General features: G+C 41.0%; 1 protein-coding gene across 1 annotated transcript in view; it reads right to left on the bottom strand.

Annotated features, from left to right (window-relative positions):
* shmt2 (serine hydroxymethyltransferase 2 (mitochondrial)) overlaps positions 1-9,914 on the bottom strand; it is a 39,466-nt gene extending 29,552 nt beyond the window's left edge. The window contains exon 1 of the mRNA XM_017480142.3: positions 9,779-9,914. Coding sequence (XP_017335631.1) covers positions 9,779-9,811 — 33 coding nt within the window. The 5' untranslated portion in view covers positions 9,812-9,914. The remainder of the gene's footprint in view (positions 1-9,778) is intronic.
* Between the last annotated feature and the right edge of the window lie 6,242 nt (positions 9,915-16,156).

Here is a 16,156-nt window from a genome sequence, read left to right as displayed (position 1 = left end):
ATGAATAAATAAATAAATAAATAAATAAATAAATAAAACAACCCAACACAACAATTTTCTTTTTTGTCAGATAAAATAAGGATATACAATACAGTGGACATTTAAAAGGAATTGTCAGAGAAGTGGCCTTCCTGGGGGTTTTAAGCAAGCTATTGAGTTCTTAGCACAGATATGGCCTACAAACATGTCAGTCCTGTGGCTGACTATTGCACACACACAATTTTAGTGCGACAACCATCATGAAGACAATCCCATCTCTGTGATGTATACAGAGACCACTAAGCGAATTGATCAGAATTGATAATACGTGTCGTTTGGCAACTTAACAGACATGGTGGATATCCGTAAATCTTGTTCCGTAAGAAAACACAAAGTAATCTTGCCAGATGTGGGAATGTGCAGTCTGTAAAAATTAATGAAATGATGAATTTGGAAAGGGCTGAAATCTCAGAGAAACTCTAGCAATTATATTACCCCACATCCCAATGTACAGCCAGCCCGAATGGAGTTTAAATCACCCTCTCAGTACTATCCCCTTTCCACCCCCAGTTTTTCTCGCTCATCACTACGTCGACGTCGAGATTTGCATTCTTCGGATATCTTTAGACCTGTGTGTGCTTGACTTAACAAAAATAGTTCACCAACAATTTCACTAATACCGTTCTTTGGAATCATGTCCTTCCTGGTGAAAAGTTCCTAGGCAATCCTAGCGCATAATAAACACACCGACAAGATCATCATAACTAACGGTAATAAAGACAACGGACCTCCTACCCATCCCTTTCCCAATTCACCAATGCGCCGCACTGCACGGGAGGCCAGGAGCGTGATGAACTGCTTCATTTAAAAAATGTTATTAAAAAACAATTAGCTCAATGATGTGGGAGCATTAGGAGACGATGTATGAGACTGGCTTCGCTTAACCGGTGGACAACTCCTGGTCACTTCATCAGGAGCCAACTTACAGGGTAAAGCAGGCACCTAGGGCGCCTCAGGGAGATAATGGGTAAATACTATAAATGGATAAATCTTGTGAGTAAATAAATAACACTAATGAGCATCATAATAGTCCTTACGGAGCTGGACACCATGAATAAAGTGTTTATTACTGCGGCACAAGCAGAAGGGCAATATCACAGGATATAGCAATTACAGCAATGTGACTGGAGTAGACTACAACATGCCAAATGTTAACCATGAACATTATTATAGGCTGAGATAAAAATTATTGCCTGTAAACTTAAAAAGGTCTATGATGAGAATAACAAATGTCTAACAAAAAAAAATTACACAATAAAATCTGTAATTTACTGTTAAACCCCCCCCCAAAAAAACCCACTGGCCACTTTAATAGGAAGCTCTTGACCCGTACCCTCTCATTCATGAAATTATCCCGTCAGCCAATCATGTGGCAGCAGCAGTGTGCATAAACTTATGCAGATACAGGTCAAGAGCTTCAGTTAATGTTCACATCAAATATGGGGGCGGGGGGGGTGATCTCTGTGACTTGATGGGTTGCTTTGAATATTTCAGACGGGTTGCTTTGAATATTTCAGTAATTGCTCGCTTTCAAGTACAGCAGTCTTTAGACTTTGCACAGAATGGTGCACAAAAACAAAATCCATCCAGTGAGCAGCAGTTCTCTGGGAGAAAACATGCTGTTGATGAGAGAATGTCAGAGGAGAATGGCCAGACAGGTTCGAGCTGATAGGAGGGCTACAGTAACTCAAATAAGCACTCTATGCAACCATGGTGAGCAGAAAAGCATCTCAAAACGCACGACACGCCAAACCCTAAGGCGGATGAGCAACAACAGCCAGAGACTACATCGGGTTCCACTCCTGTGAGCCAAGAACAGGAGTCTGAGATGACCGTGTGCACAGGCTCACCCAGACTGGACAGCTGAACATTGGAAAAATATCGATCCTCTAGCACAGGGTACAAGGAAGGCGTGCATCAAGACTCTTCTCTGTTTTGGCACCTAGGTAGTGGAATGAACTCTTTCTAGATGTCCGAAAAGCCGAGTCACTGCCAGTCTTCAAACTATGTCAAAGGAAGTCCCCTTCCTCTGTAAATGTAATGTTAGATTTTGGTTGGAGATGAAACCTGCAGGAAGGTAGATCTCAAGGAAGAGGACTGGTGACCATTGGCTTATATAATACAGATATGTTCACATTTGTTGTTGTTCTAGAGAATGTTGTGTCTGGGACCAATGGCAAGAATGTCAAAATGTTTCACACCAAATACAGTGGGGGAAATGAGTATTGAACGCATCAACATTTTTTTCAGTAAATAAATTTCCAATGAGGTTATTCACATGAAATTTTCACCAGACGTCAGTATTAACTCAAGAAACCTGGAAATATAAAGAATTCACAACATTAAAGTCCATAAATAAAGTTGTGTGTAATAAAGTGGAATAACACAGGAAAAAAATATTGAATATGGTAAGAAAAAGCAGTTCTCCAAGGCAAGGTAAGGAAGGGAACCAGCTGAAATCCGTAAGTAGTTATACCCCCTATCTGTGCAAATTAATATCAGCAGGGTTAGTAAATTGATGGTCTATAAGAAGGCTTTTCGTTACCAAGGTGTCACATAAGAAACATCTCATGATGGATAAAAGCCACGAGCTCTCCCAAGACCTTCGCAACCTTATTGTTGCGAAACATATTGATGGAATCAGATACAGGCGTATTTCAAAACTTCTGAATCCTCCAGTAAGCACTGTTGGGGCCATTATCCACACGTGGAAGCAACATCACTCCGTCATCAACCGGCCACGCACAGGAGCTCCTCGCAAGATTCCTGACCAGGGAGTCAGAAGAATAATCAGAAGAGTAGCCCAAGAGCCAAGGACCACTCGGAAAGAGCTCCAGAAACACTCGGAGGCAGCAGGTACCATCGTCACAGAGAAAACAACAGGAAATGCACTCCACTACCTCTATGCATGCTCAACCCGCAAGACGCCATTACTAAAAGAAAAGCCATGTTGAAGCTCGTTTAAAGTTTGCTACAACTCATTTGGACAAGCTTATGAAATACTGGGAGAGTGTAGTCTGGCCAGATTAGAGCGAAATTTTACTTTTTGGCTGTCATACTACACACCATGTTTGGAGAAGAAAAGGCACTGCACATCACTCTAAGAACACTATACCAACAGTGAAGTTTGGAGGTGGAATCATGGTGTGGGGCTGTTTTTCATCACATGGTACTGGCAGACTTCATATAATTGAAGGAACGATGAATGGAGCTCTTTACCGGAAGAAGACTTTTGGAAACGCCGAAGACCCCGTTCTAGTTCAAAGTTCAACCACAGAGATGTGGAACGAAGTATCAGTTCGTACATTTTTCATGATACCATGACATGGTAACAAGGGTAATCCTATGCCTCATTGTTGTAAATTTCACAAAAAACTGCATGTGGAAAACACACTGTCGCTTGAACAGCTGTCAGACTTGCAGATGTTCTACAGCTGAGCAAAGAGCAAAACCCTTACAACCTGCCCGTGAGAGCTGCACTGGCACAGTAACACGGAGAAGAGTGGCACAGCTTCTCCGGCTTTCTGTCAGCACCAGCGCCCCGTGCCAGCACAACCACCGAGTGTGTCCGCCTTTCTCTCATGAGCTACCTCATGTTCGTGCAAACACACACACACACACACACACTGTACAGGTCATTACTCTCTGACAGGACTTGTCCTTTGCTGTCTTCGTTTCCACTAGGGACACAGAGCCATTGTGATACAGGGGGAACTGGAGTAATGTTGAAGTGTGTGTGTGCGCGTGTGTGTATATACGCACAGACAACCTGTGAGTTAAGACCAGCTGTAAGCACAGTGGTGTCCCACAGATGCTTCCGAACTGTCTGTCCATCAGCTCGAGTCACTCACATGCAAAGTTGCAGATCATCAGAGAAGTCAGATATGACTCTAATGCACACGCACGCACCTCTCTGGGGCATGATCACCACTCGCAGCTCGGATTTAAATATTCTAGAAATGGGGGACAAAAAATTACAGCTGATAAGAGCTAAGGAATGGAGCTGTCATGGAACTATTTTGAGAGAGAGAGAGACTGAGAATCTCTCTCTCTGAAGGTGAATTTTGAAGTGAGAACTTTGTACCAAAACATCAGAGGAGTTCAAATACACACAGCAACACACACACACACACACACACACACACCTCTCATCTGGAAGGAATGATGCACGGTCTACACACACTTGTCATTTTGCCATTTCACATCTGTTCTTCCTCAGTCACGTAAGAAAGTGACCCAAAAGAAGATGAAGAAGAAGAAGAAAAAAAAAAAAAAAAAAAAAAAGTCATTTCATTTGACTTATTATTTTTTGTTTCTATTTCTTGTTTTCAAGGGCAGGAGTCAATTTTCCAGATGACTGCTGTCCATCAAGGTCTCGCTGGACGACAATCAGCTTTGTAACGCGGGGTGACGGAGGAAGAGCGTGGAACGAGGGACAGAGCAAGCTGAAAAGTGTCAGCAAACGGAGAATCAGTCAGAGTGACACGTGCTCTTTTCTTTCCCTGTCAGGGACTAATAGGAGAGCAGCCGTTACAAATTACCCGGCGATTTGGCTGAGGATGACACGGGCCAGGGGCAGAGAGAGATAGAGAGAGAGAGAGAGCGAGAGAGAGAGATGGAAAGGTGGAAGCGAGCTCTGCTCCTCTAGCCCTCGGCTCTCTCCGTGTGACACAGAACAATCAAGAGGGTGGAAAGCCAATTTCCTGCCGAGACCGGGGAACATTATCGCCATAATCCTAGAGATGGACTCGAATACGAGTGGCGATCCTGGAACGCGTCAGTCTCCGTCAGCCCACGTTCACCAGTGCATGATGGGGTGCATCTGGTGTCGCTGAGATGAAGATGGAGCTCAGTGGCACTGAAACGGCTCACCTGCTTCTCATCGGTGGTTTCGGAGCAGAGGAATGTGAAGGGTGCTGAAGAAATCTTTTTAATATGCATCTAGAGTAACTCTGCATTTCTGAGTGCGCACTCAATCAGTTCTAGATTTGACAGCGGCGTCGTGCCATCGCGAACACGGGCAGCTGGAGCGCTCCCCGCCCAACCGTACACTTCTGCAAATCTGGGACTTCGGCAGAGCACGGCTAAAAATAAACATGAAACCGTTCGAATATATAATCTAATCAATTATTAAGTGACCTTCAGACTGATCCAAATTTATCTCACTTTATCCACAACAAACAGTTCTGCAGAAACTGAAAGACATCTAAAGGATTAAGATTAAATAAACATATTTTAAACACGGCATAAGATTACAGAATCTGGTTCTGTTCTTTCAAAAGTACTAGCTCTTTTATTTTATTTAGATCACAACAACAGTTCACGCAAACACCACGTCTCCAAGTTCGTACAGAAACCTTAGCCAAGAACCGAAGCCAAGTTAATTATGAATACTTCCTGCGTGTCAGGATGTTCAGGTCCGTCTCTTCTGAGCCCAGCGGAGGGTGTGCGACCGACGCATCAATTTCATTGGCAGCCGACAGAGCTGAGCTTTGGCTCTTCTGAAACCCATATTGCACAAGCAGAAGTTAATTATTAAGTCACATGATTAAATGGAGACCATGAGTTCTCAGCTGGACTGGAGAAAGAAACAATGCAACCGGAGATAAATGAATCAAATTGGGATCATAAGGGTCTTGGTGTTCTCTGTCTTTCAGATCAAGATGCATCTAGTTGAGTCTGGCTGAAGAACAAAGCTTTAACTTGGCAAACTGACCAAGTGCTTAGAAAAGCTACAGCCATATCGCGGCAAGTCGTCCGACCTCGTTTTCAAAAACCTTTATCCAGTCATGGATATGAGGGGAAACAAACAGAAGCTTGCTGATCTAAGAGTTATCTGTTTCGGTGTGCGTTTTCCTGCCATGGGAAATTTCTTGTTCGAAGAATCTAAAAAATTATTCAAGGGTTCAATTTTGGGACTGGGGTGGGACTTAGTGGTTAGCATGTTTGCCTCACACCTCCAGGGTTGATGATTCAAATCCCACGTCCACCCTGACCTGTGTGCGTGGAGTTTGCATGTTCTCCCCGTGCTTCGGGGAGAACATGCCACTGGATTCTCCGGATTCCTCCTCCAGTCCAAAGACATGCGCTGTGGGCTGATTGGCATTTCCAAACTGTCGGTAGTGTGTGAATGTGTGATTCTACCTCGCGATGGGTTGGCACTCCGTCCACTGCCATGTGCCCCCAGTTCCCTGGGATAGGCTCCAGGCTCCCCCATGACCCCGTGTAGCATAAGCGGCATGGAAAAGGGATGGATGGAAGGAATTTTGGGACTCAAAGCCATTTTTCCAACACAAAACTGAACTAGGACATTCCTGAGACAGAAAAAGCACATACAAAAAAACAAAACAAAGGGGCACGAGGACAAGGAGCCATTAATACTGATCCTCAACAACTCGTCACAGCTGTATAAAGTTCATGACACACCAAGCAAGGTCACGAGATAAAGAAGTTGGAAATACGAACGGGAAGCTTTGCTTGACGTGCAATTTGATTCGATTACAGTTCAGCAGGTTAAAATTAGATTATAAAACGATTCTCAAATGCACCTCGATTACAATTTTCTACACGAGGATTCTTTTCCTCAACAAGTGGTCCACAAATCTCACACTACTGACTCTCGACCCATATTTCTCACGCGTGACGCTGTAGAGTATGGTACGGCCGTGTATGTGACTGACTAAGGGCACAGACTCTTAGCAATAAATGTTAGAATAGATTTGGTTATCTATGTTTGCCGTATCAGCATTGGGTGCCGATTTTGATACGTGTCTGTTTAAAGGTTCTCTGATTAACCGTAAGGGCTTTCCTACTAGCGCTAGCTTTGACCGCCTCATGGGGTTTCTCATATTGGCTGTTACCAAAGCATTTAATGGCTGTTTTTTTGTGTGTTTTTTTATATTACCCTCGGCCTCATGAAACTCAAAGTGTTCCCAAGTGCCAGCTTTTGCCTTATGCGATGGAGACTTCCTCACATTTTGAATAGAAACACAACATCAGGAAGCTACCGATGGTGGGGGCAAAAAGTTATATATATTTAATAAATAAATAAATAAACAAATAAAGTTTGTTGGTGTGCTTTTAATAATCAATTCTTAAGTTTCTCACATACATACAGAATCTTCCAAGAAAGCACTGTAATACACATACTTATTAAACGATTATTTTCCCCACCCCCAGTTGGAGTGCTGAAATTCTAAGCAGCATACATGTGATGATACATGTGATGTTTACAGTGACATCAAACTAAATTCTACACCAATTATGTTTCCCCCCATTAAACTGAATCATTTATCAAACCGATCCTGTGTTAAGGAAATCAAAGTGTGGGGTGTGTAGACTTTTTATATCCATTCTATGTTTCTCAATCGTAATGCTTCCAATAGTTACTGACCGGTAGGAAGTCCTCTCATTCAATTTCATGAACAGCAATCACTGGTGAACCTACAATTACTGTATAGTGTCTGGTGTTCCCTTTGTTATTGAGGTGTCTGGTGTCATCATGCCAAGATCTAAAGAGTTCTATAAGGCCATCAGAAAACAGGTTGTGGATACCCATGAGTCTGGCATGGGATTTAAAAAAGATCTCCAAATTATGTGAAATACATCATTCCATAATAAAGAAAATAATCTATAAATGCCAATGAGCATATAGGCAAAGACCAGGCCTTTTGGAATAATGTGCTCTGGACAGACGAATCAAAGATAGAGATGTTTGGCCACAATAACAGCAAACTTATGCCACCGACTAAAGGAGAAGCATACCAACTGTGAAGCATGGTGGTGGAAATGTTATGGTTTGGGGTTGCTTCACTGCCTCAGGGACTGGACAGCTTGCATTCTTTGAATCAACCATGAATTCTGCATCATATCAAAGAGCGCTTGAAGATAATGTGAGGCCATAAGTTGTACTTCTTTTTTTACATGACTATGTCAGTCCCTTCAGGATATTGTGCTCACAGAAATTAACACAAAATGAAGGAAAGTCCACCTTGTTATCCACTGAATCAATAATCCCGCCCCTACACACACACACACACACACACACACACACACACATATATATCAAACACACTTTTTTGTCAACTCATGTTCATTTAAATCTTTAACAGTGTACTGGTGCTTTAATTCAACGCAAGCGGGCAGCGCGGGGGGGGGGGGGGGGGGGGTGTTAATAATTTTGCCTCAACGACGAAACTCCCGCTTCAGTGCTTCCCACTGCCGGTGTAAGCAGTACAGAGATTACAAACTACAGTTTTGTCATCATTCCACACAAGAGTCATCATCGTTACACACAGCACGAATGCGATGTTTTCCTGCCCTGATTGATTGACAGGATATAATCGTCCCTGATCATCTGATGTTTTTGATACATCTGTGCATCTCTATTCAAAGGTATTTGTGAATTAAGCTCTGAACTGTGTAATTCATCGTGTACAAGTCGACCACTGGTTCAGGACCACAGACTGCATTTTATGCCTACGTCCCGAACCTTCCACGCAAAAATACAATTTAACTCAAAATAGTGAGTTTCACAAAGATACACGACAGCTGCAAATGTGTAAAACCAAGTAGGAGACGCTAAAATTAATAGACTATAAAATAAACTATAGGCTAATGCAACCAGGGCCGAATTATGAGAAACAGAAATGATTAGGTCTTCAGGCCATACAGTCTGTTAGTTCACCTCACCTCCTGATCCGAGTCCTACTTAATTTTGTCATCTCACGTCTTTTCCCCGGAAACAGAAATTATTAGTTCACCTCTCTAGTAATTGGTTCATTGGTTCTGGTACCGCATGGTGCATTGCATATGTGGCGGTCACCGGAAGAATGAACAACTCGTACCCAAAGACTCGAGAGGTGAACTAATCATTTCTGTTTCCGTACAGAACCTATGGGGATGTTACAGCGCGTGCACGTTCGACACAAGGAACGAATCTGGGACAACTCGCTGTTCTCGGGTCATATTAAATGATTCGTTCAAAATGAACGATTCGTTCATGAACCGACACATCACTACAGCACCGCTGTGACATTCCCAAACTGGAGAAGTTCTGATGTAAGAGTTGCATCATCACTTCACTTCTCTGGAAGTTTTCCCTGCAGCACTGAAACACAGCTACACCCCCAGAAAAACCTCCACAGTGCAGCATTAGCAGTCTGACAGGCGGAGATAAAAGTAGTAGCACAGACCTGATAAGTAAAACACGTTTCAGAGACGACTCCGTTATCGCAGTGTCGTTAAAGCGAGACTTGCAGTTTGTGGAACTTCTGCTTAGCTAGCGACGCCAAGAAGAAACGCTACACGACACGTGACGACGAAAATATTTTCCCCAGCAAACAACAACAACAACAACAACAACCACCCGTATTCGGGTTGCAGAAAAGCCCAGCTAAATGTTTCACTGGCTTGCTTTATAAGCATGTGACTGTTATTATACGTAACCGAGTTAGCAAACAGCTACACAGTAAAGCTAGCACGCTAAACCTGGAGCAGTAATGGACGAGAGTTTGTCATTACTGCGTTTTGAACCTGCTACACTTGCACACTGTTATCTGAAGAGAACAAAACTCCACTCATACTGCTGATAAAATCCTACCGTTAGGCCAGCTGGCTAAAACACACACCGTGAAGCTACTACAGCAGATTAATACATCAACACGCTTTAATCCATAACCGTCAGAATGTCTTATTAACAGCGTGTAATTAATAATAAAACCCATGTTTTTATACTCACCCGGACTAAACATCTCAGTGGCTGTGTCCACATGATGATAACGTGGCGTAAAAGCTCGAAGCTCCCAGGCGCTCTGCACACACAACACCCGACAGCCAGTGCTAGTAGAGTTCACGATGTGCAAGGGCTTCCTGGGAATTGTAGTTTTTGTCATCGCATAGCCGACCCACGTGGCATCCCATGGTTACTAGCATCTTCGACTAGCCAATGCGAACTAAAAGATACTGAGATACCACTGATAAAATGGCAAGACTGCAAATAACAAGAGTAAAAGTATGGATAACTCTTGCTGCTAAACAAAAGAAAACAAAACAAAAAAAAAATGAACTCTTCTTTGAAGGCTTTAAGCTATATTTTGGAATGTGGCTGTGGGGATTTCTGTATATTTGGCCTCAAGAGCATTAGTGAGGTCTTGTATTGCAGGGTTAACAATGTATTAAGTGATGTTCGTTTGGATTGTAATGAAATGCATGACCCACTTTCTCATGAGATTGAGTTCATGGACAGCAGTCCTGACATTTTCCTTTAGAATTCACTGGTATAATTCGGAATTTATTGCTCCATCAATGATGGAAAGTCGTCCTGGCCCAGATGCAGCAAAACAGGCACAAATCATGATACTACCACCATCATGTTTCACAGATGGGATAAGGTTCTTATGCTGGAATGCAGTGTTTTCCTTTCTCCAAACATAACGCTTCTCATTTAAGCCAAAAGTTCTATTTTGGTCTGATCCATCCACAAAATATTTTTCCAGTAGCCTTCTGTCTTGTCCACGTGATCTTTAGCAAACTGCAGAAGGGCAGCAATGTTCTTTTTGGAGAGCAGTGACTTCTCCTTGCAACCCTGCTATGCACAGCATTATTGTTCTGTGTTCTCCTGATGGTGAATCATGAATATGAACATGAACATTAGCCAGTGTGAGAGAGGCCTTTAGTTGAAAATAAATTACCCTGGGTTCCTTTGTGACCTCGCGGACTATTACACGTCTTGCTCTTGGAGTGTTGGTCGACCACTCTTGTGGAGGGTAACAATCTTCTTAAATTTCCTCCATTTGTACACTGGTGGAGTCCAAACTCTTCAGAGCTGGTTTTGTAACCTTTTCAAGCCTGATAAGCATCAACAACGCTCCTTTTTATCCGAAGGTCCTCAGAAATCATGCCTGTCATGCCATGATACACGTCCACAGACATGTGTTGTGAAGATCAGACTTTGATAGATCCCTGTTCTTTAAATAAAACAGGGCACTCACTCACATATGTCCAAAATTCTAAAGGGTTCACAAATTTTCAAGCACCACTGTACTTGAAGTGAACTCTCAGCATAGCAGATGAGTGCTGCTCAGTCAGCTTATCCTTCAAAATGTCAACATGTTTCCTTTATAGAAGAGTTTGTCAAGTTATCAAACACTGACATTATATGATGAATTAAATACCAAATGAAAAGGTGAATTAAGCCAGATAAAACAGCCCAGATCCCACACATTTATTTCAATTCTTTGACCTCGATTTAGTCTATCGTAGCTACGTTATGTTTGCACACTCAACTTACTGTTGGAGCACGATGGAAACAAAATAAAATACAAAATAATAGGATGTGCTGGATCAGGTGCTATTTTATAGGTTCCTGAATAATGAGAGTGAAATCCATATTGTTAAATTAACCAAATTCCCGGTGATTAATGTGGTAATTACAAATAGGACTATTTATTGCATCCATTTATTAGCAATAAACTGTAGTAATATAACACACTGTTATTTTATAAGATGTAGGTATTTATTTTTACCATCTTCTCATTCATTTATCATTGTACTAGGCTTTTTTAGTTTTCATTTTTATATTTCTTGTTTTTATGGTACATTGTATTACGTTTGGCAGCAAAGAAAAAAAACTTGAATAATTTCCTTATTCAGTCAGCATTTTCTGCTCTGATTTATTTTTTTATTTTTTTTGTGATTAAAGGCAAGTGCTTGTATTTAAAGGTCATGAGCTCAGCACCACAGGTGAAATGCCCTGAAATGCGGATGGTTTTCATTATCTGAATGGAGCCCAGAAACTCGAGTTAAGCAGATGCATAACCATCTCTGAATTCACATTTCTCTCTCTCTCTCTCTCTCTCTCTCTCTCTCTCTCTCTCTCTATATATATATATATATATATATATATATATATATATATATATATATATATATACACACACATACATATATATATATATATATATATATATATATATATATATATATATATTTATATATTTATGTATGTATAGCTTTTAGTTGAGAGCAAGTAGAGAGAATATGCAAATTATAGGATCTAATCTACAGTAACATATACTTTGTAAATATTTAAATTTGAATTGAACTTACCTGAGGATTTGTGACACTTGTGAATCATGTATATAATTATATAATTATAATAATTATAATTATAATAATATATAATTGTATGCATATAATCAAAGGTCCTTATTCTATGTTCTGTGACATGAGTGTCAGTTTATTCTGAGTTAATGTAATTAACTGATGTATGTAAGAATAAACTTTAATGTATTTGAAGTAGTATTAGAGAGTTATGGGCAGCACGGTCATATAGAAGGTAGTATCGATGCCTCACAGCTGCAGGGTCTGGGGTTTGAGCCTGAGCTCTGGCGACTGTCTGCAAAGGTTCAGGTTTTTCCAGTGTCCACATGGGTTTCCTCGGTGTATTCCAGTTTCCTCCCACCGCCCAGAAATATGCTGGAAGGTGGATTGACTACTCTACATTGCCCCTAGGCATGAATGAGTGTGTGTATATGTGAGATGCCTGCAGATATGCTCTGCACACAATGTGACTCTAACCAAGCCAAAGTGGATACTCAAGGTGAATGAATGGAGAGTCTGGCTTCCTCTACATTAACATGGGGAAGTTTGACAATGCTGTTTTAGTGTTTTGGTCACACTAATATTTTCAGTCCATTTCTCATAAATTTCCCAATCTGCAGTGAATTGCAAAAACTGGACATGCACACTGGGTATCTGACCCATGACCTTTTTATGTTATGTTATGTTACGTTATGTTATATCGCATCACTTGTATACTATATCAAGCAGTCACATTAAATTAAATTTATTCATTCAGTCTTCATAATGGCTTCATCCTGGTCAGGGTCGCATTCAACAATGAGATTAAAATATTTAATACAGAAAACTGAATCGCAATATGTTAAACCTTTTTGGAACTGTGGAATCCACATGACAATCCTAATTCAAATTTGTGAAAATCTACAGTTTACCTTATCTACACCACAACGAAAAATCAGTGTGTATTTCTAGTGGTTGAACCTAATGGTTACATGTACAGCCATGGGTCTGCAACCAATTGGTTGCAAAATCATCACGAGGGTTATTACTGCGTACCACTCCAGACAATAACACACAGCACTCATAAACAATGAAAATACCAGACTTTATTAAGACTGAGAATGACTCAGTGTTAATACAGCTTATTATTGGAAAAAAAGAGAATCAATTAAGGTGTTGATATTGTTCCTTAGGCTACTGGAGATGAAAATGACTCTTGTGCTGATACAGCTCTCTATTGAGAGTGCAAATTACTTTGGAGAATTACTCACCATAAAGCATGTGGTTTGCTACAAAAGCAACAATCAGTGTGTAAGGTAGACAGTGAACATGTTGCTGCTTCACAAATGTCAAGGGAACCTCCTCTTATCTTCGCCCAGGATGCCATAGCAGATTGAATGGCATTTAACAGAAGAAGGCACCTCTTGCCTGCACAATTACTTCCTTTACCCAATGGGATAACCTGTCTGTAAACAGAAGAGCCACTTTATGGTGCTTTCCAAACCACACAAACAGTTGGCCTCCAATTGGCAGTCAATTCTACATCATGTAGAACCACAGAACCACATTCTCACCTCCAGCTGTAGATAGGCTGATAAATTTATTAATATACAACAGCATGAACATCTTTGGTAGGATTGCAGGGTTTGGCCAACGGGTCACATATTTGAACTCTGGTGCCCAATGTAGATACTGTGCTCCAACCTCATGCATGCAATGCTTACTTGTCTGGCTGTAGTGATGGCCAGTAAAAAGCTGTCTGAAGAGAAAGCCACTGTATGTCTGCTTCTTCCATTGATTTACTGGCAAGTTGCACGAGCTGCATAGTAGCAAGTCCAAATCCCATTGTGGGATTACTGGTATGAGTGATGGACTGAGGCATTCCACGTTAAGAAAAGTTGTGACTAGTTAATGCACGGCAAGCAAAAAGAGTAAATCTGTCCCCTAAGTGCAGACAATGCTGCCGCATATACTTTTTGGGAAGACCCAGCAAGGGATGCATCTTGTTGACACTGCAAAACTGTAAAACATTGTTTACTGTGCAAGATAATGGGTTCATGAGTATAGTGTCAGACCATTAAGAAATAACTGACCCCTTGTGAACATCCTAGTACACTAGGGTTGCTCCCAGGCATCATAACCATAATTTCAGGTGTGTGGTCTCCTGTGCCACCATGACCAGTTCATCAGAGACTAGTCTGTCTAGTCTGATGGGTAGTGGCACAGAGGGCTCATCATCGACCGTGGTCTTTAATTTGGCCATCTCCAAAACTGGCTGTCTGTTGAATGCTCTGCAGTGTCATCACAACAGTGACCACTGTGGGAAGGCATATAATTTTCATTTTGGTCAATCATGTGATGATGTAACTTGCCCCAAAGCATCTGTATCTAAACCACATTGGGCAGCGAGTTGTCTGCTCACAGATCACCTTCCACATTGCTGTAGGTGTTACCAATGAACCGAACTCCATTCTTTAGATATGCCGATCCCCGAGTATTGTCTTGCAGCAAGACACCACATCCTATGTCTGATTGTATCGGCCTTGTAGGTACACCACTCTCAGAGACAGGGGTGCATACACTCACTTCCAGAGCTTGTACACCCACTTCAACATCACCTCAACCATGGTGTTCTCAGTGCACTCTGAAAGTTGTAGTACTCACCACACAGCTTTTATTTAAGGGACGTTGACATGCTGTCACTTGTGCATTGATTATTTCCATTATCAAAATCCACCAGGATTTGGCAGAAAAAAAAACCTTGACACCTTGCCCTAAAATACATAAAAGTTTGGGAAAGGTGATAATTCACACAAGCTATAACTTCATGTGTTTTAAAAAAAAGATTTTAAGATGGTTTTCCAGCATCAACAGAACCCATTCTACTATGTGCCACCATAAACAATACGGCACGTGTCTTATACAGCAATACAAACAGTTGTGGAAAAATGAATGTCAAATATTAGAAATACCGACAACTACTGTGTACCTCAATGCACACTGTGTGATGTTGAAGATTTTGATAAGCAAAAATGAAAAAAAAAAAAAAGATTAGAGCACTCTACTCAGCATCCTAAATCCATTTCATCAACTCTTCAACAAGGTGCGAATGGGAAAGAGGACAAGTAGGACATAACGGGGGCCTTTTATAGGCTGCACATGTGAGGTCACGGTCAAAAGGTGCCGATTTTGTATTAGTACTCAGCTTGTGACCACGACCTCAGGTGTGCAGCCTATAAAAGCCCCCCACTACATCACACCATTTTAGTGTGGATGGAAAACCATAAGAAAAGATTCCTTTTCAAATTTATCTATGTAAAAAAAAAAATGGTGACTAGAACTTACTGCTTTAATGGAGTAGGCCTCAGGAAAAGAAATGGATAATGATTTTGTTAGCTAATTTCTCAGTTCTTAGTTCTAATTTTAAAAGGAGGGATTGCTGAATGTCTTATACGAGATCCAGGGTCATGATAAATAACAGTAAGTTAAACTGCCCTTGCTATGTTACTCATAAAGAAACTGGTATAATTGAAATGTCAATTTTGACCATGAGGGCTTTTTTTTTTTTTTTTCACAGAAAGTGCTGGATATTCATTCTTGGCACTGTTAGCATTAGCATTACTGATAACCTACATACAGTGTCTTTAAAAAAAAAAAAAAACAATATAGAGAGCTAAAGACCACTATTTATATTCATTCATGGTCAAGCATTTCAACTTAACAAAAATACATACAGACATACAGACCAGATTTAATAATTTATTTTGTGATAGATTATTTATACACAATTGTTTTGTTTTTTTTTCCAATGTCAAATATACACATCATCAAGCAATACTTTATTCACAGACCTGCAATTTCAGTTCTTCTTTAGCCTCCTTGTTTCACAGACTAATCGGTTGTCCAGAAATGAAGAGAGTATCTTTTGGTGCTTTACTGTGCAAACCAAACAGAATAAAAGAAAAGGAGTAGGATGAGATGTGACTATACCGTTTTCATGTGTCAGCAACTCAGTAACACCCAAGTACTAAGCGTC

The sequence above is a fragment of the Ictalurus punctatus genome, chromosome 11, assembly GCF_001660625.3.
Source record: "Ictalurus punctatus breed USDA103 chromosome 11, Coco_2.0, whole genome shotgun sequence".
NCBI lineage: Eukaryota > Metazoa > Chordata > Actinopteri > Siluriformes > Ictaluridae > Ictalurus > Ictalurus punctatus.
This window is presented reverse-complemented; position numbering and strand designations above follow the sequence as displayed.